The 25,954-nt window shown below is 34.2% G+C and overlaps 2 protein-coding genes across 7 annotated transcripts; one reads left to right on the top strand and one right to left on the bottom strand.

Annotated features, from left to right (window-relative positions):
- Positions 1 to 1,043: 1,043 nt before the first annotated feature.
- On the bottom strand, positions 1,044 to 8,283 carry LOC128222058 (interferon-induced protein 44-like). Its single transcript, XM_052930829.1, has 4 exons — positions 8,253 to 8,283; positions 2,527 to 3,053; positions 2,182 to 2,249; positions 1,044 to 1,501 (listed from the first exon to the last, which is right to left on the bottom strand). Exons 2-4 carry the CDS (start codon positions 3,050 to 3,052, stop codon positions 1,106 to 1,108), a joined length of 990 nt encoding a protein of 329 aa, XP_052786789.1. The 5' UTR covers position 3,053; positions 8,253 to 8,283; the 3' UTR covers positions 1,044 to 1,105.
- A 98-nt stretch (positions 8,284 to 8,381) lies between these two features.
- On the top strand, positions 8,382 to 22,021 carry LOC128222056 (interferon-induced protein 44-like). Of its 6 annotated transcripts, none has more exons than XM_052930827.1 (7): positions 8,382 to 8,450; positions 17,816 to 18,342; positions 18,549 to 18,613; positions 18,727 to 18,924; positions 19,576 to 19,719; positions 19,942 to 20,113; positions 21,147 to 22,021. In XM_052930827.1, exons 2-7 carry the CDS (start codon positions 17,817 to 17,819, stop codon positions 21,467 to 21,469), a joined length of 1,428 nt encoding a protein of 475 aa, XP_052786787.1. In that variant the 5' UTR covers positions 8,382 to 8,450; position 17,816; the 3' UTR covers positions 21,470 to 22,021. The 6 variants fall into 6 exon arrangements, with proteins under 6 accessions (XP_052786787.1, XP_052786782.1, XP_052786785.1 ...); XM_052930822.1 differs by lacking the exon at positions 8,382 to 8,450 and adding an exon at positions 8,699 to 8,842; XM_052930825.1 differs by lacking the exon at positions 8,382 to 8,450 and adding an exon at positions 9,180 to 9,311.
- Positions 22,022 to 25,954: the final 3,933 nt, after the last annotated feature.

Genomic DNA, 25,954 nt, shown 5'->3' with positions numbered 1-25,954 from the left:
TTTTTTTTAAATTGCTTTTTAATGTTAAGTTTAAACCTTAAATGCTTGTACAGAAGATAGCTTTAACACCATTCTCCAATGATGAAAATTATATTCTTATATAAAACCTAATAAAAAAAATAAATAAAAAAAATAAAAAGCCTACCTACCCTACTTATTTTTTTTAAGGATGTAACCCTAACCAAACAATTTTTTTTTTTTTAGGCCTTACTAGTCTCGTTGATATTGTATGTCCCATAAAAGCACCCTTGACGCATATGAATATTACTAGTCTCGTTGATACTTTATGTTCCATATAGCACCCTTGACGCTTATGCATATTACTAGTCTCGTTGATACTTTATGTCCCATAAAAGCACCCTTGACGCATATGAATATGACTAGTCTCGTTGATACTTGATGTCTCATAAAAGCACCCTTGACGCATATGCATATTACTAGTCTCGTTGATACTTTATGTTCCATATAGCACCCTTGACGCATATGCATATTACTAGTCTCGTTGATATTTTATGTCCCATAAAAGCACCCTTGACGCACATGAATATTACTAGTCTCGTTGATACTTTATGTTCCATATAGCACCCTTGACGCACATGAATATTACTAGTCTCGTTGATACTTTATGTTCCATAAAGCACCCTTGACGCACATGAATATTACTAGTCTCGTTGATATTTTATGTTCCATATAGCACCCTTGACGCACATGAATATTACTAGTCTCGTTGATATTTTATGTTCCATATAGCACCCTTGACGCACATGAATATTACTAGTCTCGTTGATATTTTATGTTCCATATAGCACCCTTGACGCACATGAATATTACTAGTCTCGTTGATATTTTATGTTCCATATAGCACCCTTGACGCACATGAATATTACTAGTCTCGTTGATATTTTATGTTCCATATAGCACCCTTGACGCACATGCATATTACTAGTCTCGTTGATACTTTATGTCACATAAAGTCACCATATATTCATGCGTTCCTTTGAATTGCACCGCCCCATTTAAGCATTATTAGGGCCTGTGTTCGTGAAAGTGTCATTCAGATTTAGTGATCCAAAAACCAGAATATCAATCACTTTCAATAGTTAATTTAAAAATAAAACAATATGTTTCTCGGATTTAGTACAGACGGGAAATTTGAAACTGGTGTTATATTCTTCTTGGAGTTACAGTAGTAATAAACTCTGAAGAGTGAGACACGGTCAAGTTCATTCGATACATGGCATATTAAGCACTTCGCTAGTGAGATGATTGGCAGAAATATAAGGTTGGATAAAAAGAAACTCACTTTATTAGTAAGGCCACTGGCCGAGCCACCGACAGCGGACTTCTGCATTACTCTACCGGCAAAAGCTGACATGACAGTATTAATGAAACTGGATTTTCCCGCACCAGTCGGACCAACAAGTAGCAACCGGAAGTCAGTGATTCCACTTCCTTTTGGTGGAGTTAATGCCGCAAGCTCTTCTGTCATCTTAGACAAGTACTGAAATATGACAATTGCAATGTAACTCAGTATATTAACTAAACATAAAGAAACAAGAATGCGCCCGTTTCAATATTTAATTACAACCACAACATACATTAAAGGGACTAGACACCAGATGATACAAGTGCAAGAAGAAAACAAAAATTTTCAAAAACTTACATATAATTGACATTATTGGTACAACGCATTGAATCTTACTTACTGATTATCACAATGATTACGACGCATGCATCTTTCGATGTTGGTGCGCATTGTTCCCTTTCGAAACTTACAAGGGTTGTCTACCACGTAGATCCCAGTAATTTAAAAATAGCGTCGGCACACTTATCTGTACTCATAAACATACATGATTGAAACTGGTCAACTGCTATGCGCTATTCGAAACGGGGAAACACAGATGAGACAGCAACATGGTTGTCTTTTATCAACCATGTTAAGTGATGTATTATCGGCCTCCTAGAAACTGGCATTGACAGTTCTAGGCTTGTTTTGAGAAAATAATGTACTCGCCCATTTTTGGACCATCTGGGCGTCTAACCCCTTTAAGGCCTAGCTAGAACTTATGTAGTATAATAAAGCAATAAGACCGTCTTTTTTTATAAAACCCACAAACCGAAAACATTTTATTACATAGGTATTGATCACTGTTGTGTACCTTACTTTCAGTTAAAACATACCTCTTCATTGAGAGCTGGTGTTTTTCGCCACGTTGTTTGCATGGGCGTTGATGTTCGAGGGTCATCTGCTGGTAGAAAAATACACATTTAAAATTGATTTTGTATGTAGACATTGGCATGTTAACATTATGACGATAATTTAAAACTGAATAAGACAATGCGTACAAAAGCGAATAAATAGGAATGTTATACTCAAAATATAATATTCAATTTAAATAACGTAATTCAGAAAGCAATTAATCATTTACGCCCCGTGTATACTAATAATTGTTTTAACAAATACATACTATGTAAAGACCTTATTTAAGTTTTTAATAAAAATATTTTATAACAATAACGCCTCACCGGAAACAGCGTACACTTCCATCTCCGAGACAACCATACTCCCGTTGTTGATGTCGTCGTTAGAAACGCCGTTACTATGATAATAAGTCCCTAATGCAAGTGTGCCATTGAGAGGAAATGTTCCGTCTTTATCCATTGAAATCGTGTTTGAAAATGGTTGGAAATCTGGATAACCAAACAATGCACTGTACAAAAAACTGAAGAATAACGCCTTTGATGCATCTTTTGGTCTAAATGTATTCACAACACGTTTTCCCGAGAACATTAACCGGAATATAAATGCGGTGTCATCCTTGGTGTGACCCCCATCAGTCTTCCAACTAAGGCCCGCGTATCCACCGTACACAGAGCCCTGCGGGTTGTAGAGAACCGTCACGGTGGGTCCTTGATTGTCACACTTCCGGTGAAATTCGGTGGCACTGCAGCCGTCCCTTGTGATGCTGTAAAGCAGTTTAAAGCTCTTAGGTCCACAGCCGATCATGGCTTCTAATAGGTTCATCTGTTCTTCGGTCAGTTTTCCCGCCATTCTGAAACGTTTTAGATGCATAGTGAGTAGCTAAGCCACTTGGTCCGTATTAAATTAAACAATATTAATTCACTTTCATAACATGGTATATACAATGCACAAAAATATCATAAAAATTATATGTTTATATGAAGCCTCTTTATTTAAAAGTGTACCTTTTCCAAAAACTCAACAAGAACTGTATTATTTCAATGGTACAAAGTGTTACAATGCTTTTACATTTGCCTTTATTAGAAATATGGCTATTCGAATTTAAACCTGAAGGAAGGCATTTTAAATTGGTTATCAAAAAGGATATGTTGATGAGTGTTTGGTCTGTTTTTTGGTGTTTGTTCAAGTTTGTAGGGTTGTGTATCGAGTTACGATGTTGTTGTTTTTTCAAACAGGGTTTATATTTGAGTGTTTGACTACTGGACTTAGCCCTGAAGTTATTATTGTAATATCAAGATGTTTCTGTATAATTTTCCTTTGATGTTTAATATCAAAGGGCACAAGTCGATCCAGGATTTACTGCAGTTCTGAAGGGATGCAAATGCATAATAAGTCAAATAATCGCCAACTTGTCAAAGACGTTTAAGTCAAAAAAAGGGAAAAACGTTTCTTTTTTAGTTTCATTTTGAAAAATGTTCATGCTCAAACACTTCAACTTGGTAATATTTAACAGTGTTTCACGTAAACACTGTTCTATAAAGATTCCGTGTTGGGAAAACAACTTGAATTATAAGCTAGTTCAGTAGTTGTAGTATGGATACGTTAATGTTGCACGTCATTTCAGTAAATGTACTTTCGTAATGACGTCATGTGTGTGACGTAACATTAAGTATTCAAAATGCGCCATTCATGGTCTCACTTGGACACACGGATCTTACACAATATTTAACCATATGTGATGTTACCATGAAATATTCAATATTACTTCCTTAAATGTCATATAATTCAAATTCCCAATAAGATAACAAACCAAATGTATAAATGTCCAAAGCCTAAAATTGCACAATGCGGATCAATCTATTATAACATATGTCTATCGAATAGGCATACTTAAATTGCAAGTAAACAAGAACCTATCCTATTTTGAAAGTGAAGTGTCAATCATTAACAAACGTTGTATTGAAATCCGCCATTATAAATGAACCCTTGTTTACATAGGAATCTCACTTTATTGCTAACCGTCCGACCCCCTCATTATGCAATGTTCAACCGAAATGATATAAAAAAGGATCTCTTGCAAACTAAGTGTAAGCCTTCTGTATATAGTATGGATACGGATTCAGTAATTACCGGCATCTTATATGCGATAGCTGATTCTATTTACAATCTTACAATTACTTGCTCTTGTTAAATTTTCGCTCATTTTCATAATCTAGCGGCGTAAAAAAATGTTTAAAGGAATAAATGAATTTCGAGTGTTTACACCTTATTTTAACCAAGAAGAAAAATACGAAGATAATATACAGTAGATATTTTACTTTTAAATACTGTTATTGCATAGTTTGTAGTACTGGGACTGTTATTTATTAGAGGACAAATATGACAAACATCAGAAATAAGTATTTACAGATGAATGATAGAAGAGGTGAAACAATCAAAGTCAAGAACAACAACAATACATCAATATTCGACTACCGTTATGATAGTATCTGTTAACTGGAAGGATCCTGCCCTGTATTCTTTTCCATGTGTCAGGCCCTTTTTAATTTAAACATGCTTATAAGCTAACATTATTACAAAAAAACAGCATACATGTATATAATCATGAAAAGTCTTAATTCAAAACTGTACCTTTTCCATAAACTCAACAAAAACTGTTTTATTCCAATGGAACAAAGTGAAACAATGCTTAATGCTATGTTTTAAATTCAAACACTATTTTCTTGATCACTATGCCATGTGCACCTATTTATCAAAATCTCCTCTATGGAAACTAAACTCTTTCATTTGAACAAAACAAAGTATTATTTTCACTTGTGCAATCGTACATAACTGCCTCTAGGCGGTTCGGTTAGCAATGAGCAGCAATAAACAATACACGAAGACCAACCCTCCCTGGCGTATCGGGCTGATCACGCCTGCCCCATAATCGGTGTGCGACCAACAATTTCCATTTTTTATCATTTTTAGATAATATTAAAAAGGCAAAATCTATCAATTAAAATCATTTTCAACGTAGCATATGCCCCATGTCTCATCTGTTTCTTATGCACTTTATCTAAGTAGAGGAGCAGAATTAATATAAGTTATTTCTTGTTTTCTAATCCTCGAACATATTGTGATGTATTTCAATTCTATACATATAACGTATGTATGTTTGTATGCTATTTGTTAAATAAATAAAGTCTAAACTAAGCACTATTTTAAAGCATTTGCCTTTTAAGACGTATAGCAAATCAACTTTTAAACCTGAAGGAAGGCATTTCAAATTGGTTATCAAAAAAGATATGTTGATGCGTGTGTGGTCTATGTGTGGTGTTTGTTTAAGTTTGTAAGTTAGTGCATCTGACCCCAATTTCTCGAAACTTCTTAAGTCTCTTATTACATGTTTAAGCTAAGCTTACATTTTTTTCTTATATTGGTGTTATATTTACTTCTTTAAGCTTTTTAAACTTTAAATAGCAATAGTCTTTATGATAATTACAATTTACCATTTTTCATTTTGTCAAAATCAAATTAAAGTAAGTATTTTGGCTTATTGAAATAAGCTACTTAAGCCTGTTAAACTTTCGAGAAATTGGGGTCTGATTGCTATGTGCTTCTGTTTTAAACAGGGTTTATATTTGAGTGTTTGACTACTGAGCTTGGCCCTGCGGTTATTATTGTATTATGAAGATGATTCTTTATAATGTTTCCTGGGTGTATACTATCAAAGTGATATTGAAAGGAAAGGGCACGAGTCGATCCATGATTTACTGCAGTTCTGAAGGGATGCAGATGCATAGTAGTTCGTCAAATACTCGCCAACTTGTCAAAGACGTTTAAGGTACGACTGTTTTCACATTTCAGCAAAAGATGGGAAAACCGTTTTATTTTAAGTTTCATTTTGGAAAATCTGAACGGGCAAACACTTTAACTTTGTAAAATTTAACAGTGTTTCACGTAAACGCTTCAAGCTCAATTATTGTAATAAATACATAGTGAGAATTCAACACAAGCACAACTACTTCAGCTCTAGAAACGATTCCATGCTTTAAAAAAAAACATTTTTTAAACATTTCTGTTAATATGTTGTTTTTTTTTCAATTGCGAAGTAGGTGAACAAGCTCTAACTGCTGCAAACATCATCGTAGGCGATGATATAGCCCAACTTCCATGTTTATAAACAATCTCAATTAGGAGTTTTGACTCTGGAGTCTAAACTGTAAATCTAATGGCAGTGAAGTTTGCTTAAAATATTTCCATTCGAAATTGTTTTGTAATAAAATGCTCTTTCTGAGACTAAATCAGAAATCAGACTTATGATCATTCGTAAATATGGGCCCAGGCCCAAATATCATAAAAATAAATGTGTCCTGTCTCAACTGATTATAATTGAGCCGCATCGCGCGAATTAGGGCGTACATAAATATTTCAAATGCTTTTATCAATACAAAAATCACTTTTACAAACTTCTTTCTTTTAAAGAATTGTCATTGGAGCATCATTTTCTAGAGGATTTATGACCATTATTTTTTTAATGTTTCAATAGCAACCACGATTTTCGAACCGATTAATTTTGATTGCATTCATAGTATGTGTAAACAACGGCCCAATGGATTAAAAGTACAAAAAAGAATCATCAAAGTTTCTTCTTTCATTTTCCATAAAGATTCCGTGTGAGGAAAACAACTGGAATTATAACCTAGTTCAGTAGTTGTAGTATTGTATTGATACGTTAATGATGCATGTCATTTCAGTAAATGTACTTTCGTAATGACGTCATGTGCGTGACGTAACATTAAGAATTCAAAATGCGCAATTCATGGTCTCACACGGATCTTACACAACACTTAAACATATGTGATGTCACCGTGAAATATTCAATATTACTTCCTCAAATGTCATTTAATTCAAATACCCAATAAAATAATAAAGTAAATGTATACATGTCCGTATGCCTAAAATTGCGCAATGCGGATCAATATATTATAATATATGCCTATCGAATAGGCATACTTTAATTGCAAGTAAACAACCTATCCAAATTTGCGTCAAGCATTAACAAACGTTTGTTTGAAATCGCCCATTATACCCTTGTTTACATAGGAATCTCAAGTGTAAAGCCTTCTGTATATAATACGGATTCAGTAATTATCGGCATCTTTTATGCGATAGTTGATTGTATTGACAATTTTACAATAACTTGCTTCAATTTATTTTCCGCTCATTTTTATTATCTAGCAAAGGTTAAAAATTGTTTAATAATTAATAAATAATTAAATAATAATTAATAATGATTTTTAAGAGTTTACACTTTTTTAACTAAGGAGATAAAGATGAAGATGATATTCGTTTAACTTTTTAAGTACTGTTATAACAAGGTTGTAGTAGGGGGCCGAATATTCAAAATTAATATTTACAGATTAATGACAGAAAAGGTGAAACAATCAAGGTCAAGAATTACAACTATACATCAAACGTTATTCGACTACCGTTATGATAGTATATGTTTACTTCAATTAGTATTCTATCCCAGGTGCCATGCCCATTTTGAATTAAACATATAATTATGAGCTTACTTAAAATAATACAAAAAGGACTATAAATGAAAAAAACAACAACATGCCAATGGTTTCACAGTGGTTTGATGGGAATTAAATCCTGCTATGTCAGAAAATCTCGAAATGCATAAATTTCAGATATTTCGAGATTTGCTGACATTGTTACACTGCAGTAATTCATAGTTATTTTTATGCTAGATAGTTCGTAGGAGTGACTCCTTTGATAAATCTGAAGAATAATAAATATTTTGGATTAAATGTCACTAAATTGTGTACAGGTTATATGAAACCAAAGCAGGAGTTCATTCCCATAAAATCACTGTGAATGGTATATACAAAAAGATGTAATGAAATAGAATTGTAAAGCAGAATTCATTACAAAATTATGCATGACATGTAATTAAAGCATTTTGTTATTATATTCTCTGTAATGCACGCATTGTTCATTGAAACAAGTATTGCAAGTCATATTTAGACAATAGACTGTTATTATGAACTACAAATACCTTAGCGTATATTCCACTACAATAACAAAAACGAAAGCGAAAGTAGAATCCAGAAAATGTAGGGGACGTTACTCGATTAGCTTTAGAAAATATCGTCAACTTTCGGTTTCAATTACCAGACAACAGTTGAGTGGAATTCATAATTGACGAAAATATTGTTAACAGGAATTAGTCTAGCTTTTAAAAGACGCTTAGCAGGTTTGTTCTTGTAGTATATCACTGCTTTATTTAGTATATGACTAAATACTACTTATTATTGAATCAAATGTAAAGCAAAATGTTACCCTATTCTCTGCAAAGGACTCATTGAACATTTGAAATAATTGAGTTTTACAAGTCAGACATATTGGCAATAAACTTTTATCATTAACTACACATAACTTTACCTTATGAAGTATTCCACAACAATAAGAACCGAAAGCGAAAGTAGAATTTCTTAAATTTCTTAAATGTAGGGGACGTTACTCTATTAACTTTAAGAAAATATCGTAAATTTCAATTACATCACAAGAATTGAGTGGAATTCATAATTTACCAAAAGATTGTTAACTTAACAGGAATTATTCTAGCTTTAAAAGGACGCTGGGCAGGTTTGTTCTTATAGCATATATCACTGCTATATTATATTTTGTTAGATATTAAGTATACGACTAAACACTAATCAGTAGGCCTATAGAATTATTGAGTCAAAAGTAAAGCAAAGTGTTACTCTATTTATTGATGACATCTAAAGTAAAGCATTTTGTTATTATATTCTCTATAAAGCACTTATTGTACATTTGAACGAACTGGGTATTGCAAGTCATATGTAGACAATAGACAGTTATCGATAACTACAAATAAATTTACCTTAGCGTTTAAGTCCACTAAAATAAAAAATAAACGAAAGCGAAAGTAGAATTTCAGAAAATGTAGGGGACGTTACTCCAATTACTTTTTAGAAAACGTCTTCAACTCTCGGTTTCAATTATCAGACAACAATTTAGTGGAATTAATTATTGATTGAAAGATTATTTACCTAACAGGAAATATTCTAGCTTTTAAAAAAGCGCTAAGCAGGTTTGTTCTTTTAGTATATCTCTGCGATATTGAGTATACGACTAAAGACTTATTATTGAATCAAATGATTGAAATTAACGATGTGTATCTTGTACTTCATGGTGTACGTATGTACAAAATATTGAATATGCTTTGATGATATTTACATTTTCGTTATTTTATTTTTTGGATTGTTTAAAAGGCTAGTTTCAACCCCCAGTAAGTTTTACTGACCGTTCTAAGGCAGTATCTAACTCTCTTATTATGTCTCCCCCTCTCTGGGGGAGACATATTGTTTTTGCCCTGTCCGGTAGTCCGTCAGTCCGTCCGTACGTCACACTTCGTTTCCGATCGATAACTGGAAAACCGCATGACCTAGGATCACCAAACTTGGTAGGGAGGTTGGTCGTGAGGTGTAGAGGATCCCTATTGTTTTTGGGGTCACTAGGTCAAAGGTCAAGGTCGCGGCGACCCCAATATAAAAAACATTTCTGCTCAAAATCTTGAGAACGGTTTGACCTAGGTTCACCAAACTTGGTAGGGAGGTTGGTCATGAGGTGTAGAAGATCCCTATTGTTTTTGGGGTCACTAGGTCAAAGGTCAAGGTCGCGGCGACCCCCAATGTAAAAAACATTTCCGCTCAATATCTTGACAATGGTTTGACCTAGGTTCACCAAACTTGGTAGGGAGGTTGATCATGAGGTTTAGAAAACTCCTATATTTTGGGGGGTCACAAGGTCAAAGGTCAACGTCGCTGTGACCTCTAATGTAAAAAAATATTTCCGTGCAATATCAGGAGAATGCTTTGATCTAGGTTCACCAAACTTTGAAGTGAGGTTGGTCATGATGTCTAGATGATCCCAATTGTTTTGGGGGTAACAAGGTCAATAGTCAAGGTCGTGGTGACCTTCCATGTAAAAATCATTTGCGTGTAATATCTTTCACATATGTTTACCAAAAATTGTAGAGATGTTACTCGGGTGTACAAGACCCGCATTGTTTTTGAGGTCACTATGTCAGAGGTGAAGGTCACAGACACCTGAACATAAGAAAAGGTTTCCGATCAATAAGTGGAGTTCCTATTGCCTTTGAGTCTTGAACTTTTGCATGCTGGTAGGTCTTCTTGGGCAGATGATCCGTATTGATTTTGGGGTCACTGGGTCCAAAAAGATCATTAACTAGAGCTTATTGTGTGGAAATCCCTATTGAATTCTCACACCCTGCTTTCCAGCCAGATGTATCAGTACTTTACACCTCTAAGTCTTACTAAGCCTTCGGGGGAGACATGCGCTTTTCTCAAAAGCCCATTCTAGTTTTAGATTGTTGTTTTATAAAGTATATGTTTACTGTGTTGTTTGTGGAGATTTGTGTTGTTGTCACATGTTTCTGGATAGTGGTTGTTTGTTTTTGTCTTCTATGTCTTTGATGTTGGCTTTGTGCCATTAAACGGGGTTTATGTTTAAATTTTCGAGTATTGTGCTTTTTCTGCAGTTTTGCATATACATATTATATTGTCAACAGCATGTGAATCATTTTGAAGCATTTGTTTTAAAATGTTTGTACAAAACACAGGCCTCAAGAAATAAGAAGAACACCTTGATTATTTGTCCAATTTGCAATGTTATTCTAAACCATTCTCGTAACGCCATGCCGCGGAATACGTTTCGACGGCAAATTTATGTATTTACCTGTTAGCAAAAACAGGCATTACGGAACAAATGAAGCCATATTTTCCGCGCAAATATATCCGCCAAGAACCAAGAGGAAGACAGTAATTACACTTCAACAATTGGTGGATTTCTTGATCCCTGCTTCTCTTTTCCCACTGCCATATGGCAAGAGCAATGCTGGGGCGAAGCCAGGCTTAAGAAAACTTGTATGCCCGATGGTTGTTGGTGGGTTTGATGATACCCCCCCCCCCTCGATTTCTTTCTAAATTAGAAGCAAAATAGTGCAAGTTTGGAGCATTCCAGGAGCAAAACAAAAGACACAATTATATCCATTTTATATGCACTTTACACAAACTTAGATAAATATGCAATGATTACAATAAAATCAAGCCATACACCCTGCACGCAGTTGAAATAAACACCAGACTTGCTTTGGTTATAATAACGTTCTATCCAACTTTTGAGTTGTTCAAAGTGTTTGACTAGCCTAGCTATTAGTTTTATTGGCATGTTAGGGTTATTTAAATGTGATCATTTTTCAAAAAAGTTGTAGGCCAGGCCTACAGGGCCTATAAGTAAACTTAACATTACAATGCAAAAAATGTGAAACAATATTGAAAATATATAGACAATACAAAGTGCATAAATGTTTTTATGAAGACAAAATTCAATATGTTTTGACATTTTTGGCATCTATTTTATAAGTTTGGAATAAAATATTTTTTCTATTTAAAATAAATAAATTGAGTTAGAAAATTGGATGCCAGTGATGACAATGCAAAAAAATCAGTCTTCGAGATTCAATGAACATAAGATAAGTGTAATAAAACCTTAATTTTTAACTCTTAATGCGAACTATTTTTTGTTCAGCGATTCAGATTTGGGTTCGAAAACAATATCATACCAAGTCACATGTTTATTGTTTTATTGATAATATCCAAGTATCAATGAGTCACATTAACCAAACACAAGTAAATGTTCTTTTATTTAGAGTCAGTGTGTGTATACTACGTGATAAATTGCGTCTAAGATGCTACGTCGGATGGCAACATTTTGCTGAATATGAAGACTTATATCAAAGATAACTTTTCTTTTACTACTCCGTTTTAAATAAAACAAAGGGCAGTCTATGCCGCCTAAAGAGCCCCGCCTTCGTTGCATTACCGAAATTTGATAAGTTCATTAGTTTCATCAAACACTTCGACAAACCTGTTTCCAAAATAATGTTTTGACAGTGCTCCATCAGACGGCCGTATTGTGGAAAGGTTTGTCGAAGTGTTTTAAGAAACAAAAATATCACTAAAACTCGAAATCACCGATTGCGGGGCTCCGTAAGCGGCCTAGACTGCGCTAAGTTGACCCAGAGTCTAAACTGTAAATCTTATGGCAGTGAAGTTTGCTTAAAATATTTCCATTCAATAATGTTTCGTAATAAAATGCTCTTTCTGAGACTAAATCAGAAATCAGACTTATGATCATTCGTGAGTATGGGCCAATGCGTCCTGTCTCAACTGATAACAGTTTTAAAATATTGTTATTATATATAATTGAGCCGCATCGCGCGAATTAGGGCGGAAATAAATATTTCAAATGATTTAATCAATACAAAAAACACTTTAACAAACTTCTTTCTTTTAAAGAATTGTCATTGGCGCATCATTTTCTCTAGGATTTATGACCATTATTGTTTTAATGTTTCAATAACAGCCACGGATTTCGAACCGATTTATTTTGATTGCATTCATAGTCTGTGTAAACAACGGCCCAATGGATTAAAAGTACAAAAAAAGAATCATCAAAGTTTCTTCATTCATGTTCCATAAAGATTCCGTGTGAGGAAAACAACTGGAATTATAAGCTAGTTCAGTAGTTGTAGTATTGTATTGAAACGTTAATGTTGCACGTCATTTCAGTAAATGTACTTTCGTAATGAAGTCATGTGCGTGACGTAACATTAAGTATTCAAAATGCGCCATTCATGGTCTCACTTGGACACACGGATCTTACACAATATTTAAAAATATGTGATTTCACCATGAAATATTCAATATTACTTCTTTAAATGTCATATTATTCAAATTCCCAATAAGATAACAAATCAAATGTATAAATGTCCGAATGCCTAAAATTGCGCAATGCGGATCAATCTATTATAACATATGCCTATCGAATAGGCATACTTAAATTGCAAGTAAACAAGAACGTATTTAAATTATGTCAATTATTAACAAACGTTGTATTAAAATCCGCCATTATACATGAACCCTTGTTTACATAGGAATCTCAATTACCATCCGTCCGACCCCCTCATTAGGCAATGTTCAACTGAAATGAACTAAAAGGGCCTCTTGCCAACTAAGTGTAGAAGCCTTCTGTAAAAAGTATGGGTACGGATTCAGTAATTACCGGCATCTTTTATGCGAAAGTTGATTGTATTGACAATTTTACAATAACTTGCTTTAATTTAATTTTCATTATCTGGCAAAGGTTAAAAATTGTTTAATAATTAATAAATAACTAATAATGATTTTTAAGAGTTGACACTTTTTGTAACCAAGGAGATAAAGATGAAGATGATATACAACATACGTTTAACGTTTTAAGTATTGTTATAACATAGGTTGTAGAAGAGGGTCATATATGGCAAAAATCAGAAATGAATATTCACAGATTAATAACAGAAACGGTGAAACGATCATAGTCAAGAACTACAACAATAAATCAAACAATAATCGACTACCGTTATGATAGTGTCAGGCCCATTCCGAATTGAACATATAATTATGAGCTAACGTAAAATAATACAAAAGTGAAAAAAAACAACATGCGAATGGTTTCACAGTGGTTTGATGGAAATGAAATCCTGCTATGTCAGAAAATCTCGAAATGTATAAATCTCAGATATTTCGAGATTTGCTGACATTGTTACACTGCAGTAATTCAAAGGTAATTTAATGTTAGGTAGGAGTGACTCCTTTGATATATCTGAAGAAAAAATAAATATTTTAGGTTAAATGTCACTAAATTGTGCACAGGTTGAATGAAACCAAAACAGGAGTTCATTCTCATCAAATCACTGTGAATGGTATATATATATATACAAAAAGATGTAATGAAACAACCAACTGTAAAGCAGAATTCATTACACAATAATGCATGACATCTAAAGGAAAGCATTTTGTTATTATATTGTCTGTAAAGCATGCATTGTTCATTGAAATAAGTATTGCAAGTCATATTTAGACAATAGACTGTAATCATGAACTACAAATACCTTAGCGTATATACCGCTACAATAACAAAAACGAAAGCGAAAGTAGATTTTCAGAAAATGTAGGGGATGTTACTCTATTAACTTAAGAACATAACGTCAACTTTCGGTTTCAATTACCAGACAACAGTTGTGTGGAATTCATAATTGACGAAAATATTATTAACAGGAAATAGTCTAGCTTTTAAAAGACGCTTAGCAGGTTTGTTCTTGTAGTATATCACTGCTTTATTATATAGTATATGACTAAATACCGTAGTAGTTATTTTTGAATCAAAATCAAATGTAAAGAAAAATGTTACCCTATTCTCTGCAAAGCACTGTTTGAACAATTGAAAGAATTGAGTTTTACAATTCAGACAAATCTGCAATAAATTTTTATCATTTACTACACATAACTTTACCTAATGAAGTATTCCACAACAATAAGAACCGAAAGCGAAAGTAGAATTTCTTAAATGTAGGGGACGTTACTCTATTAACTTTAAGAAAATATCGCCAATTTCAATTACATCACAAGAATTGAGTAGAATTCATAATTGACCAAACTATTTTTAACTTAACAGGAATTATTCTAACTTTAAAAGGACGCTGAGCAGGTTTGTTCTTACAGCATATATCACTGCTATATTATATTTTGTTAGATATTAAGTATACGACTTAACACTAATCAGTAGGCCGATAGTATTATTGAGTCAAAAGTAAAGCAAAGTGTTACTCTATTTATTGATGACATCTAAAGTAAAGCATTTTGTTATTATATTCTCTATAAAGCACTTATTGTACATTTGAACGAACTGGGTATTGCAAGTCATATGTAGACAATAGACAGTTATCGATAACTACAAATAAATTTACCTTAGCGTTTAAGTCCACTAAAATAAAAAAAAACGAAAGCGAAAGTAGAATTTCAGAAAATGTAGGGGACGTTACTCCAATTACTTCTTCAACTCTCGGTTTCAATTATCAGACAACAATTTAGTGGAATTAATTATTGATTGAAAGATTATTTACCTAACAGGAAATATTCTAGCTTTTAAAAAGGCGCTAAGCAGGTTTGTTCTTTTAGCATATATCTCAGCGATATTGAGTATACGACTAAATACTTATTATTGAATCAAATGATTGAAATTAACGATGTGTATCTTGTACTTCATGGTGTACGTATGTACAAAATATTGAATATGCTTTGATGCTTTGATGATATTTACATTTTCGTTATTTTAATTTTTGGATTGTTTAAAAGGCTAGTTTCAACCCCCAGTAAGTTTTACTGACCGTTCTAAGGCGGTATCTAACTCTCTTATTTTAGATTGTTGTTTTATAAAGTATATGTTTACTGTGTTGTTTGTGGAGATTTGTGTTGTTGTCACATGTTTCTGGATAGTGGTTGTTTGTTTTTGTCTTCTATGTCTTTGATGTTGGCTTTGTGCCATTAAACGGGGTTTATGTTTAAATTTTCGAGTATTGTGCTTTTTCTGCAGTTTTGCATATGCATATTATATTGTCAACAGCATGTGAATCATTTTGAAGCATTTGTTTTAAAATGTTTGTACAAAACACAGGCCTCAAGAAATAAGAAGAACACCTTGATTATTTGTCCAATTTGCAATGTTATTCTAAACCATTCTCGTAACGCCATGCCGCGGAATACGTTTCGACGGCAAATTTATGTATTTACCTGTTAGCAAAAACAGGCATTACGGAATAAATGAAGCCATATTTTCCGCGCAAATATATCCGCCAAGAACCAAGAGGAAGACAGTAATTACACTTCAACAATTGGTGGATTTCTTGATCCCTGCTTCTCTTTTCCCACTGCCATATGGCAAGAGCAATGCTGGGGCGAAGCCAGGCTTAAGAAAACTTGTATGCCCGATGGTTGTTGGTGGGTTTGATGATACCCCCCCCCCTCGATTTCTTTCTAAATTAGAAGCAAAATAGTGCAAGCTTGGAGCATTCCAGGAGCAAAACAAAAGACACAATTATATCCATTTTATATGCACTTTACACAAACTTAGATAAATATGCAATGATTACAATAAAATCAAGCCATACACCCTGCACGCAGTTGAAATAAACACCAGACTTGCTTTGGTTATAATAACGTTATATCCAACTTTTGAGTTGTTCAAAGTGTTTGACTAGCCTAGCTATTAGTTTTATTTGCATGTTAGGGTTATTTAAATGTGATCATTTTTCAAAAAAGTTGTAGGCCAGGCCTACAGGGCCTATAAGTAAACTTAACATTACAATGCAAAAAATGTGAAACAATATTGAAAATATATAGACAATACAAAGTGCATAAATGTTTTTATGAAGACAAAATTCAATATGTTTTGACATTTTTGGCATCTATTTTATAAGTTTGGAATAAAATATTTTTTCTATTTAAAATAAATAAATTGAGTTAGAAAATTGGATGCCAGTGATGACAATGCAAAAAAATCAGTCTTCGAGATTCAATGAACATAAGATAAGTGTAATAAAACCTTAATTTTTAACTCTTAATGCGAACTATTTTTTGTTCAGCGATTCAGATTTGGGTTCGAAAACAATATCATACCAAGTCACATGTTTATTGTTTTATTGATAATATCCAAGTATCAATGAGTCACATTAACCAAACACAAGTAAATGTTCTTTTATTTAGAGTCAGTGTGTGTATACTACGTGATAAATTGCGTCTAAGATGCTACGTCGGATGGCAACATTTTGCTGAATATGAAGACTTATATCAAAGATAACTTTTCTTTTACTACTCCGTTTTAAATAAAACAAAGGGCAGTCTATGCCGCCTAAAGAGCCCCGCCTTCGTTGCATTACCGAAATTTGATAAGTTCATTAGTTTCATCAAACACTTCGACAAACCTGTTTCCAAAATAATGTTTTGACAGTGCTCAATCAGACGGCCGTATTGTGGAAAGGTTTGTCGAAGTGTTTTAAGAAACAAAAATATCACTAAAACTCGAAATCACCGATTGCGGGGCTCCGTAAGCGGCCTAGACTGCGCTAAGTTTCATTTAAATGGTGAAGAAAAAGTGAAGTTATCTTTGTTTAAAGTCATCATTCGAAGCAAAACATTGCCTTCCGACGTAGCATTTATTAGGTGAGTGTTCCTGACTTTCTAAATACAACGCCTCGTTGCTTAATGTTGATACTTTTTTTTCAAACCAAAAACATTATCTATAAAATACTACAGCACAGTGACTGTGATTGACTTCCTGATGACATATTTGTAAATATATTTTTCTTAAACTTGAAGTCACAACAATCATATAAATTACCACATAACCACAATGCATTGTTAACTCAATAATGTAAAACAATTTGGCACCTGAAACCATTCTTAATGTTGTAACACTTTACGAAAACGTTTTTCTCTCTTTGCCCAAAAAGCCAATTTTCTAAATGTCTGGAGACTGACAAAAATAAGATTGGTACCTCTTGAAAGCTATGGTATATTCGGGATCAAAGGGTATCTGCTCTTCTTCCGCAGCGCATATGGTTTATTCAGTGTTTAACACTATTTGACTCGATACATTTTAAAACAATTGACTCACTGTGTATCCGATTTTCTTCAGAATGGTGGGAAGACTGACTGAAGATCAGATGGACATTCTGGAAAATATGATCGGTTCTAGTCCGAAGAGTTTCAAGCTGCTCTACAGCATAACTAGGGACGGCCGCAGCGCCGCAGACTTTCATCAGAGGTGTGATAACCAGGGTCCTACTGTGACTGTTCTTTACAACCCACGGGGCTCTATTTATGGTGGATACGCGGGTGTTAGTTGGCAGAGCAGCGGGGGTTACACCGCGGACGACACCGCATTCATTTTCCAGTTGTTATTTTCAGGGAAACGTGTAGTGAATACATTTCGACCAAAAAATGTATCAAAAGCCTTGTACTTTTGCCACGATGACAGCCCACATTTCGGAGCTCAAGATTTGAAAGCTTTTTCAAAAATTGTTTCTTTGAATACAGACGGAACATTTAATTTGAATGGAAAATTAGCTGTTGGAACTTACTATCATAGTAACAACGTTACTAACGAGAACATCAACAACGGGATAATGGTTGTCACGGAAATGGAAGTGTACGCTGTTTCTGGTGAGACATTTCTTTCATGATACATCCTCTTCAGAGTAATAAATTTGTGTGTGCATGTTTGATATTTATTTAAGCAAATATGAATACAATCTTTTGCTTTGAAACAACATTATCTTTTAAATGGTGTTGCTTTCCCTTTATTCAATGTTGTGTTGATTTTAAATCGAAACCACTTCATCTTACTCGTAATCTAACGCGATCTTCAGATGAGGCTCGGAAATCTCCACCAAAGGGAACAGCATGGCGAAAAACTCCAAATCTTAATGCAGAGGTATATCGACAACATATTTTGCTTGCAATTTTCTGTCCAACTTACTTTTGTTTCTTTGGAATTATTGTTCTTTAATGTTCAACTTACAGAATGAGGCACGCTTTCTATTGTAGTACACGTCAAAAATGACAGAAGAGCTTTCACTGATTAAGCCACAAAGTGGACGTGGAATCACCGACTTCCGATTGTTACTTGTTGGTCCAATTGCTGCGGGAAAATCAAGTTTCATAAATACTGTCATGTCAGCTTTCGCCGGTAGGGTAATACATAAGGCTTCTGTAGGTAGCTCGGACAATGGCCTAACCAATAAAGTGAGTTATTGATTATGTATTTATTTGACAGTGTTTAACTCATCAAAGGCAATGATTTCTGGTATTCCAGTTCACTGAATTTAATTTGCCTAGTCCGGCAAACAAGAAAATAATTATAATCATCTATCAGAAGTAATTGATATTCTGTCCATTTTTGGCCCTACAAATTTTCCAAAAAAAATGTCATTGTCGTGTTCGCAACATAAAAATAAACAAACTTAAAATAATACAATGTTGAATGCGTTTACATTTTTTTCGCCAAATAAATTGGAAAAAACAACAACTTGTTAATTAGATCCAGATGGTAAGATAGTGGCGCATTCGCCATTTTATATAAATTTGAGAACAGGTTTTCGTCGTGTTTTTTTTTTTCGAAAAAGTCCCATCCAGCTTTAATGTTTTCCCTACATTCAGCGTTTCTTATAGTTAATATGTTGATGTATTTTTATAAAATATGCGACCACATTTATTTTACATTTAAAAAACCCCATGTTTAAATAGGGCTTTAACAGGATGTGTATAATAATGTTGCGCTTGCCATCGCTGTTAAAAATAAAACTAATCAAACAAAAGCTGTAGTTGTCATACTTCGTTAGTATGTATGTCTCTCGTCTAGAATTTGAATGTTGATTCTATGTTCATCACTTCCAGTACATGCCTTACCCAGTACGCCAGGAAGACGGATCTTGCCTCAACTTCCGGTTGTGCGATACACCAGGTATCGGCGAGCATTCGGCGATGGACGTAGTAAACCTGCATTTTCTTTTAGATGGACACTTACCGAACTCATTTCAGGTAACAATTAAAAATAGTTATAGAATGAATTTTCAGCTATACCAAGTGCTTGATTTATGTATGATATATCTACATGGATGATTTGCATTGGGTGCACTAAGACTAGTCACGTTTTTATTCATTTGACGTCAATAGCGTTGATAATGTATAGTGCGTTGTAACAAAATGGGTGTTGTTTTAAGTTCATATATAAAAGTAAAACTGTTTCTATTTTTATTTCAGTTTTCTCATTCTCATCATGTGAGCACTAAGACGGTTGGTTTTATTCAAAAACCTACTCTGTCTGACGAAGTTCACAGCGTTGCCTTTGTGTTAGATGCCTCAACAGTCGGCGATATGTCACCAACAGCTATTGTTCGCCTAAATGACTGCAAAAGATTGGCACAAGAAAAAGGTAGCATTGTAGAATTTTAATTTAATTTACCCTTTTTGTTCGTCTTTCTGAGAAAATATAATGTCAAAAATAATAATTTGATATTAAATAAGACTTCCATATGTAAATAAAGGCATTTTAAAAAATAAACGTAACCTACCGTATACTAGGGGAATGGTTATGTCAAACGTTTTCTTCAAGAGGAATGCTCAAACATTTGATACGTACTAAATGATCATTACAAACTTAACAAAACGCTTGATTCAAATTTGATGTCATATGATATATTTAATATCTTTTTTTAAAACGTCATGACTTTGTAAGATGAACGTCCCCGAGAAAGAACTATCAAGGGATAAACAAACTAATATACGCCACCGTTTATATTCTGAAACACATCAAATTTCAACACGAAACGTGTTATTCACTCCTAATGTCTTCGAGTAGATCAGACTGACCACTGACATTAAATACGATGAATGAAACTCAAAACATGTAAAATGGACTTTAATCTTAAGGTAATTGAAATTTACCTAGATAACTCTTTTAACCTTTTAAGTATTTTTGTCAGTAAATGACAGTTCGTATAATTTTGTCATATTATTCGTGCGATTTTAGATTTTGTTTAGAATTTGTTTTATACACTGACTTTGATTAATTGTACCATAAATACTTTTAGCAAAGTTTATTGATAACTGTTTATAATTATTTGGTACAAGAACGCCAAAAATGATAACAGTCAAAAATAATATTAGAAAAGTATTTCTCCACAAGCCGGCGTAGGAATGACAGTATACCTAATCGGCGATCACTACTTCGCTTGAGGGGTGTCCCATAAGTAGCAAAGGGGTCTGCAAGAAGGCGGTATTAATTAAGAAAATTCATTAAATACTAAAAACCTTCCATAAATGAGCATCAAAGAACATAAACCAGATTATGTAAGTGTAAGATCGTATTTTATTTCACTCGTGATCTTAGAAAAACTTTGAAAAGATAGAAGAAAAAGTCTAATCTACTAGTCTATAATTTTTATTTTAATACGTCTACTTTTCAGGCATACCAATTGTGGTTATTCTCACCAAAATCGACAAACTTCACGAAGAGATTGAAGATAATCTTGCGGACATTTTTAAATGTCAAGAGATCAAGGCCGTCGTAGATCAAGTCAGCGAGACGCTTGGTATTCCACCAAATCACGTGTTTCCGGTGAAGAACTATCATAGCGAGATGGAGACGGAAGTTGACATGCACGGGCTAGCACTCATAGCACTTCGGAAGTTAATTTGCATGGCCTCTGACGTCTTGGAGGAGCGCATTTCCGGTAGCGAAGATAGTCTAGCGGAGTCGACTGCAATTACGGAGTCTGACACTGCGTAGTCTCTTTTGTTGTATACAGGCTAAACAAGTGGGGAGACATGAATCAATGTGTATTGTTACAACGTTTAGCATAATTGTATTGGTCTTATAGTTATTTACGAAACTGAGTGTAATCGGTAGTAGCCAAAAGTGATTTCATTGGCAGTGTTTCGGGAATAATTATCTGTTTAATGAAATCGCACTGTAATGGATTCTTATTTTGTCCGCATAACACAGAGTGGTAGGTTAACCTTTTTAAGTAAAACAACATATTATTCTAAAACAATTTAGTCATAATTTTTCTGTGTCATACTCGACATTTTCCTCGTACTGACCACTTGTCCGAATAAGGTATGACATTCCTCTTGCACATAGACGAATCATAATGGCGTTCTGTATCAACACGTTTTTATTTATGCTTTCCGGTAGTTTATAGAGATTAATCAATTAAACATATTCGATATTTTAGTGTTTTTAAACATTTAATATAAATAACATTTTGAAAGAGTGAAATAACATCTTGTAGTTGCTCCCCATGTAGCAATCATAGAAAAATAAAATACAAAAAACATATCTTAAGTTGCTTCCTTTAAATAGAGCATGTTAACTATAATGCATATATTTTTCAGGCGACTACTACAAAACAAATTTAAAAAAGTTGACGAAACTTGGTTTTCAAGAACTTAGTACTTTTCTGTAGAAACAAAGTGACGTTTATTTACGCATGAATGCTCATGACGAATCAACGACGTAGCAGTTTCGGTCGACCTACTTATAATGCAAATGTTAGTAAAGCGCATGCGCAATGTGGAACGTTCGCATGTTAATTCAATTTGTAGCTTCAAAATCAAAATGGACGGGACGCAGGATTAACTTCATTATCACAATTTATTGATCCGTTCAAACAGTTTATTTCTTAAATTTTGTAAGGGAGGCAAACGCGACAACAGTTTAAGCATATGCTAGTATGCTATAACCAGAGAATACTATAATGGCGTCGTTGTTTTATTCAGCGTTGACATTGAAAACGATGTAAACAAAGCGGCAAGTTTGTATTTCCTTACATTTTGTACACTGTTAATACATTTCGACATCAAGAATACAAGGTATCTGTTTATTTTGAACATAATGTTGTTCTACTTGATGTTGGTTCGTGCTTAAAGTGATGAATATGATTGTTTCGTTTTAATTAGTATCCATCGTTCATTGTTTTTGTGTTGGCATCAATTAATTTGCCAGGGAAGTTAATACTGTGTATCATTTTGGGATCATCAAATATGTTGTTATGCTTATTGAAAATTAGATTTTTAGTCAAGTCAGATCAACAGTGTGTTTGTAGTTACCGGCCACCGGCTAAGAATACATGACATACAACGAGAACACTGCAACAATCATGAGTTGTGTCACGGTATTAAATCGATACAAGCATATATTTATCAAATCTCCTTACGTTTAACAGACGATTGTTTACATAAAAAAACTAGCTTGTGCAGGTTTTTTAATATTAATTAAAAAAGTATCACGTACGTATGCCAAAATATTTACGGCGTATAAAGAAAGCATGGTATTTACTGTCTAAACATAAACATTTATATTATCTAGACACAATAAACAAACACGTTTTTCTCTTGTAGTATGATTATGCCTGCAAATTTCAAACAATAATTTATGATTTGAACATATAATTTTGTAAATGCGAATTTATGTTTAAGGTATCTCCTATAGCAATAGCGAAATCAACAGCATGTTCTTTATACAGCTAGCCTAGCATGTACGCCCAAGGCTAAATAATATTATCAAACATTTTAAACAAATCTCTGGTTGGAAAATAAGCAGATGGTTTTTGATAACGTTTAATAGCAAGAATAGCTCTTTGCACTTTAGCTGCCAATTTGTCTTGAGCAGTGTTAATGGAGCTGCTCTTTTCATTACTGTCAATCCACAGTTTCGATTTAACCGAAGGTGTTTGATTTCATACTATGGATGTAGTTTCTGCTTACAAAATGTCTCTATTCCTAAATGTACCTGGGTGTCTGTTAGTTTCGTTTGTGGTCACCAAGCCGGACATGTGGGTTTCCTTCGGGTACTCTGATTTACACACTCTCGCGTAGCATCGTGCAAACGAGATTTATTCAAACAATAACAACTTCACAATCGTTGTGAAATAAATAAGTTTAAACTGAACTTATGTAAACCGATGGAAATTCCTATATTCTTCCCTCGCATATCTGCCTCAAACCACCGTTAAGTAGTTGTATATATCATACTACGAATTGCGGTTTGTTTGTTTTACAAAGTTTGTTAGTCCATTTGCCATAAAAAAGACAATGCGTTCATTGAACTATGATGTCCCTCATCCACTAACGTTTAATATAACTATAGGTTGTCTCGCTTCAGAACTACACGATGTCAAACCAACTGAATGAACCATTGTGTAAACGTTTTATTAAATGGCACTACATGAAATGGAACACATATAGTGAATTCGAAAAACGGTAACGCATGTTAAGTGTAAGTTCTTCGGCTTTGCATTGTCAAGAAAGTTGCCAATTCCGTCTGTGAAACAAAATTGAACGTACTGTTTATCAGAACCCAGCTCGGTGCTAACCAAATAAAACAAATTTCAACGAAATGATTAGAAAGCGAAACAGATATAATGAGTAATATGAGCTAAGGCGCTGCCTCTACGGGCTTGAAGTGTTATTGCCGGAATCGTTGTTCTTTTTATGAAACACATGTTGTACAATACATCGCGGCAGGCATTTTTGGCCTCTCGGGCCATCCAGAACAACTAGCTGTTTTATATAAACAAGTCGCAAACCTTTCAGTACATGTTCTTTCAAGTTAAGCACAGAGCCTTAATTTATGAATATTCATATGGCAAGGACGAAGAGGCTTTTTTGAACGTGTTTTTCAGCTGTATAATTATTTTTATATCGGGTCTACAGTCCAGTACAGTCCATACTTTCAGTGTGTGTATACCACGTGATAAATTGCGTCATAAATGCTACGTCGGGAGGCAATATTTTGATTTGAAAAAAAACTTTAAACAAAGATAACTTTGCTATTTCTTCACCATTGTAAATGAAACATAGCGCAGTCCACGTCGATTACGGAGCCCTACCTTCGTTCATTAACCAAATTTTGATTGCGAGTTTAGTTTCTTAAAACACTTCGACAAACCTTTCAGCCGTCTGACGGAGCACTGTCAAAACATTTTTTTTTACCTCATCAAATTTGGAAATAAAACAAATGCGGGGCGCTTTAAGTGGCATAGGCTGCCCTTTGTTTCATTTTAAATGGTGTTGTTAATGAAAAGTTATCTTTGATTTAAGTCTTCATTTTATGCAATTTTGCCTTCCGACGAAGCATATATATAACGTAATTTATAACGTGGTATATACTAGTGATGGGCCGATGATCGCCGATAATCAATTATATCGGCAGACATTCGTAATTTGGCGATCGGCGACCTTATCGTTCCATAATCGAATAATCGAAAAAAAAGTTTGCTTGAATTCAGTAAATTTCCAAGTTTATATAGCGCAGTAACTTAGAGCTAAGGGAAGTAACCGATACTTTGAGTTTTAACAGTACTTTCATTTAGTTTTTCTTTGCGTTCAAATAGCTTTATGATGGCGGACGGCCATGGGGACATCGATCTAAAAATATTTGATTACCCTGGATATCGGTCGTCCAGGTGCTGGACAAGTGCAAATTATTCCAGCAAAATGGTTAGGGTCATTCAAGCCCAGATTCTTCCCAGAAACTAGGCTTGATCGACCCCAGCTGTGCTCACATATTGAAATGAACGTCAAGATCATTGTAAAAACTGTTAGAAGAATGGAAATGTTTGTCCAACTCCGAGAATACGTGAGAAAAGTTTTGCTTATTTAATTTCCAATTACTCGTTATTTTTAATAGCTAATGCCATCCAAAACCAATGTGTTATGTCTCATTTTTTCAATTTAATTTTCAAAACTGGTGTAATTAATGCACCAGTGTCATTGTCAATTGTAACCAAGCACCCCCCCCCCCCCCCATTATTCAATATGCCACAAATAATACCTGTTTTCTGACTGAAGCATTAGAAATGGAAACTAAGGTCCTTATTGATATATACATCAGAAAATGATGCTTTTGTGATACTGTCAGATTACAGCCGATTAATCGGATAATCGATTATGAAAATCCAAGCCGATTGCCCATCACTGGTATATACACACTGTACTTTGCATAATCTGTTAGTATTTTGATTAGTAATGCACAAGTCAATTGTAACCACGGCTCCCCCAGGTCCGGGGAATAGCGGGGAGGTTGAATTTCGGTCCAGCCAACCCTGGCTAAAATCCCCTCCCAGCGGGTATGAACAGATGGTAAAATCCCCGCCAAATGCCCCCGTAACCCAGGGACCCTAGGTAAGGCCCATTCCCCGCTATATCTAAAGCGAAGACAAAACCACCGCATTCAACCGGCACTCCAGGGCCACCCGAAAGGTAAAAACAC

Source organism: Mya arenaria, chromosome 16, assembly GCF_026914265.1.
Source record: "Mya arenaria isolate MELC-2E11 chromosome 16, ASM2691426v1".
In the NCBI taxonomy this organism is placed as follows: domain Eukaryota; kingdom Metazoa; phylum Mollusca; class Bivalvia; order Myida; family Myidae; genus Mya; species Mya arenaria.
Note: the sequence above shows the minus strand (reverse complement) of the source record. Positions and strands in the feature narration are given on the sequence as shown.

Excerpts from the sequence above, each read along its gene's own strand:
- LOC128222058 (XM_052930829.1), bottom strand. The coding sequence starts at position 3,052 with ATGGCGGGAAAACTGACCGAAGAACAGATGAACCTATTAGAAGCCATG. Across the intron at positions 2,250-2,526 it reads GGAAGTGTACGCTGTTTCCG|CAGATGACCCTCGAACATCA; the intron begins GTGAGGCGTTAT and ends TTTTTCTACCAG. Across the intron at positions 1,502-2,181 it reads CACCAGCTCTCAATGAAGAG|TACTTGTCTAAGATGACAGA; the intron begins GTATGTTTTAAC and ends GTCATATTTCAG.
- LOC128222056 (XM_052930827.1), top strand. The coding sequence starts at position 17,817 with ATGGTGGGAAGACTGACTGAAGATCAGATGGACATTCTGGAAAATATG. Across the intron at positions 18,343-18,548 it reads GGAAGTGTACGCTGTTTCTG|ATGAGGCTCGGAAATCTCCA; the intron begins GTGAGACATTTC and ends CGCGATCTTCAG. Across the intron at positions 20,114-21,146 it reads AAGATTGGCACAAGAAAAAG|GCATACCAATTGTGGTTATT; the intron begins GTAGCATTGTAG and ends TCTACTTTTCAG.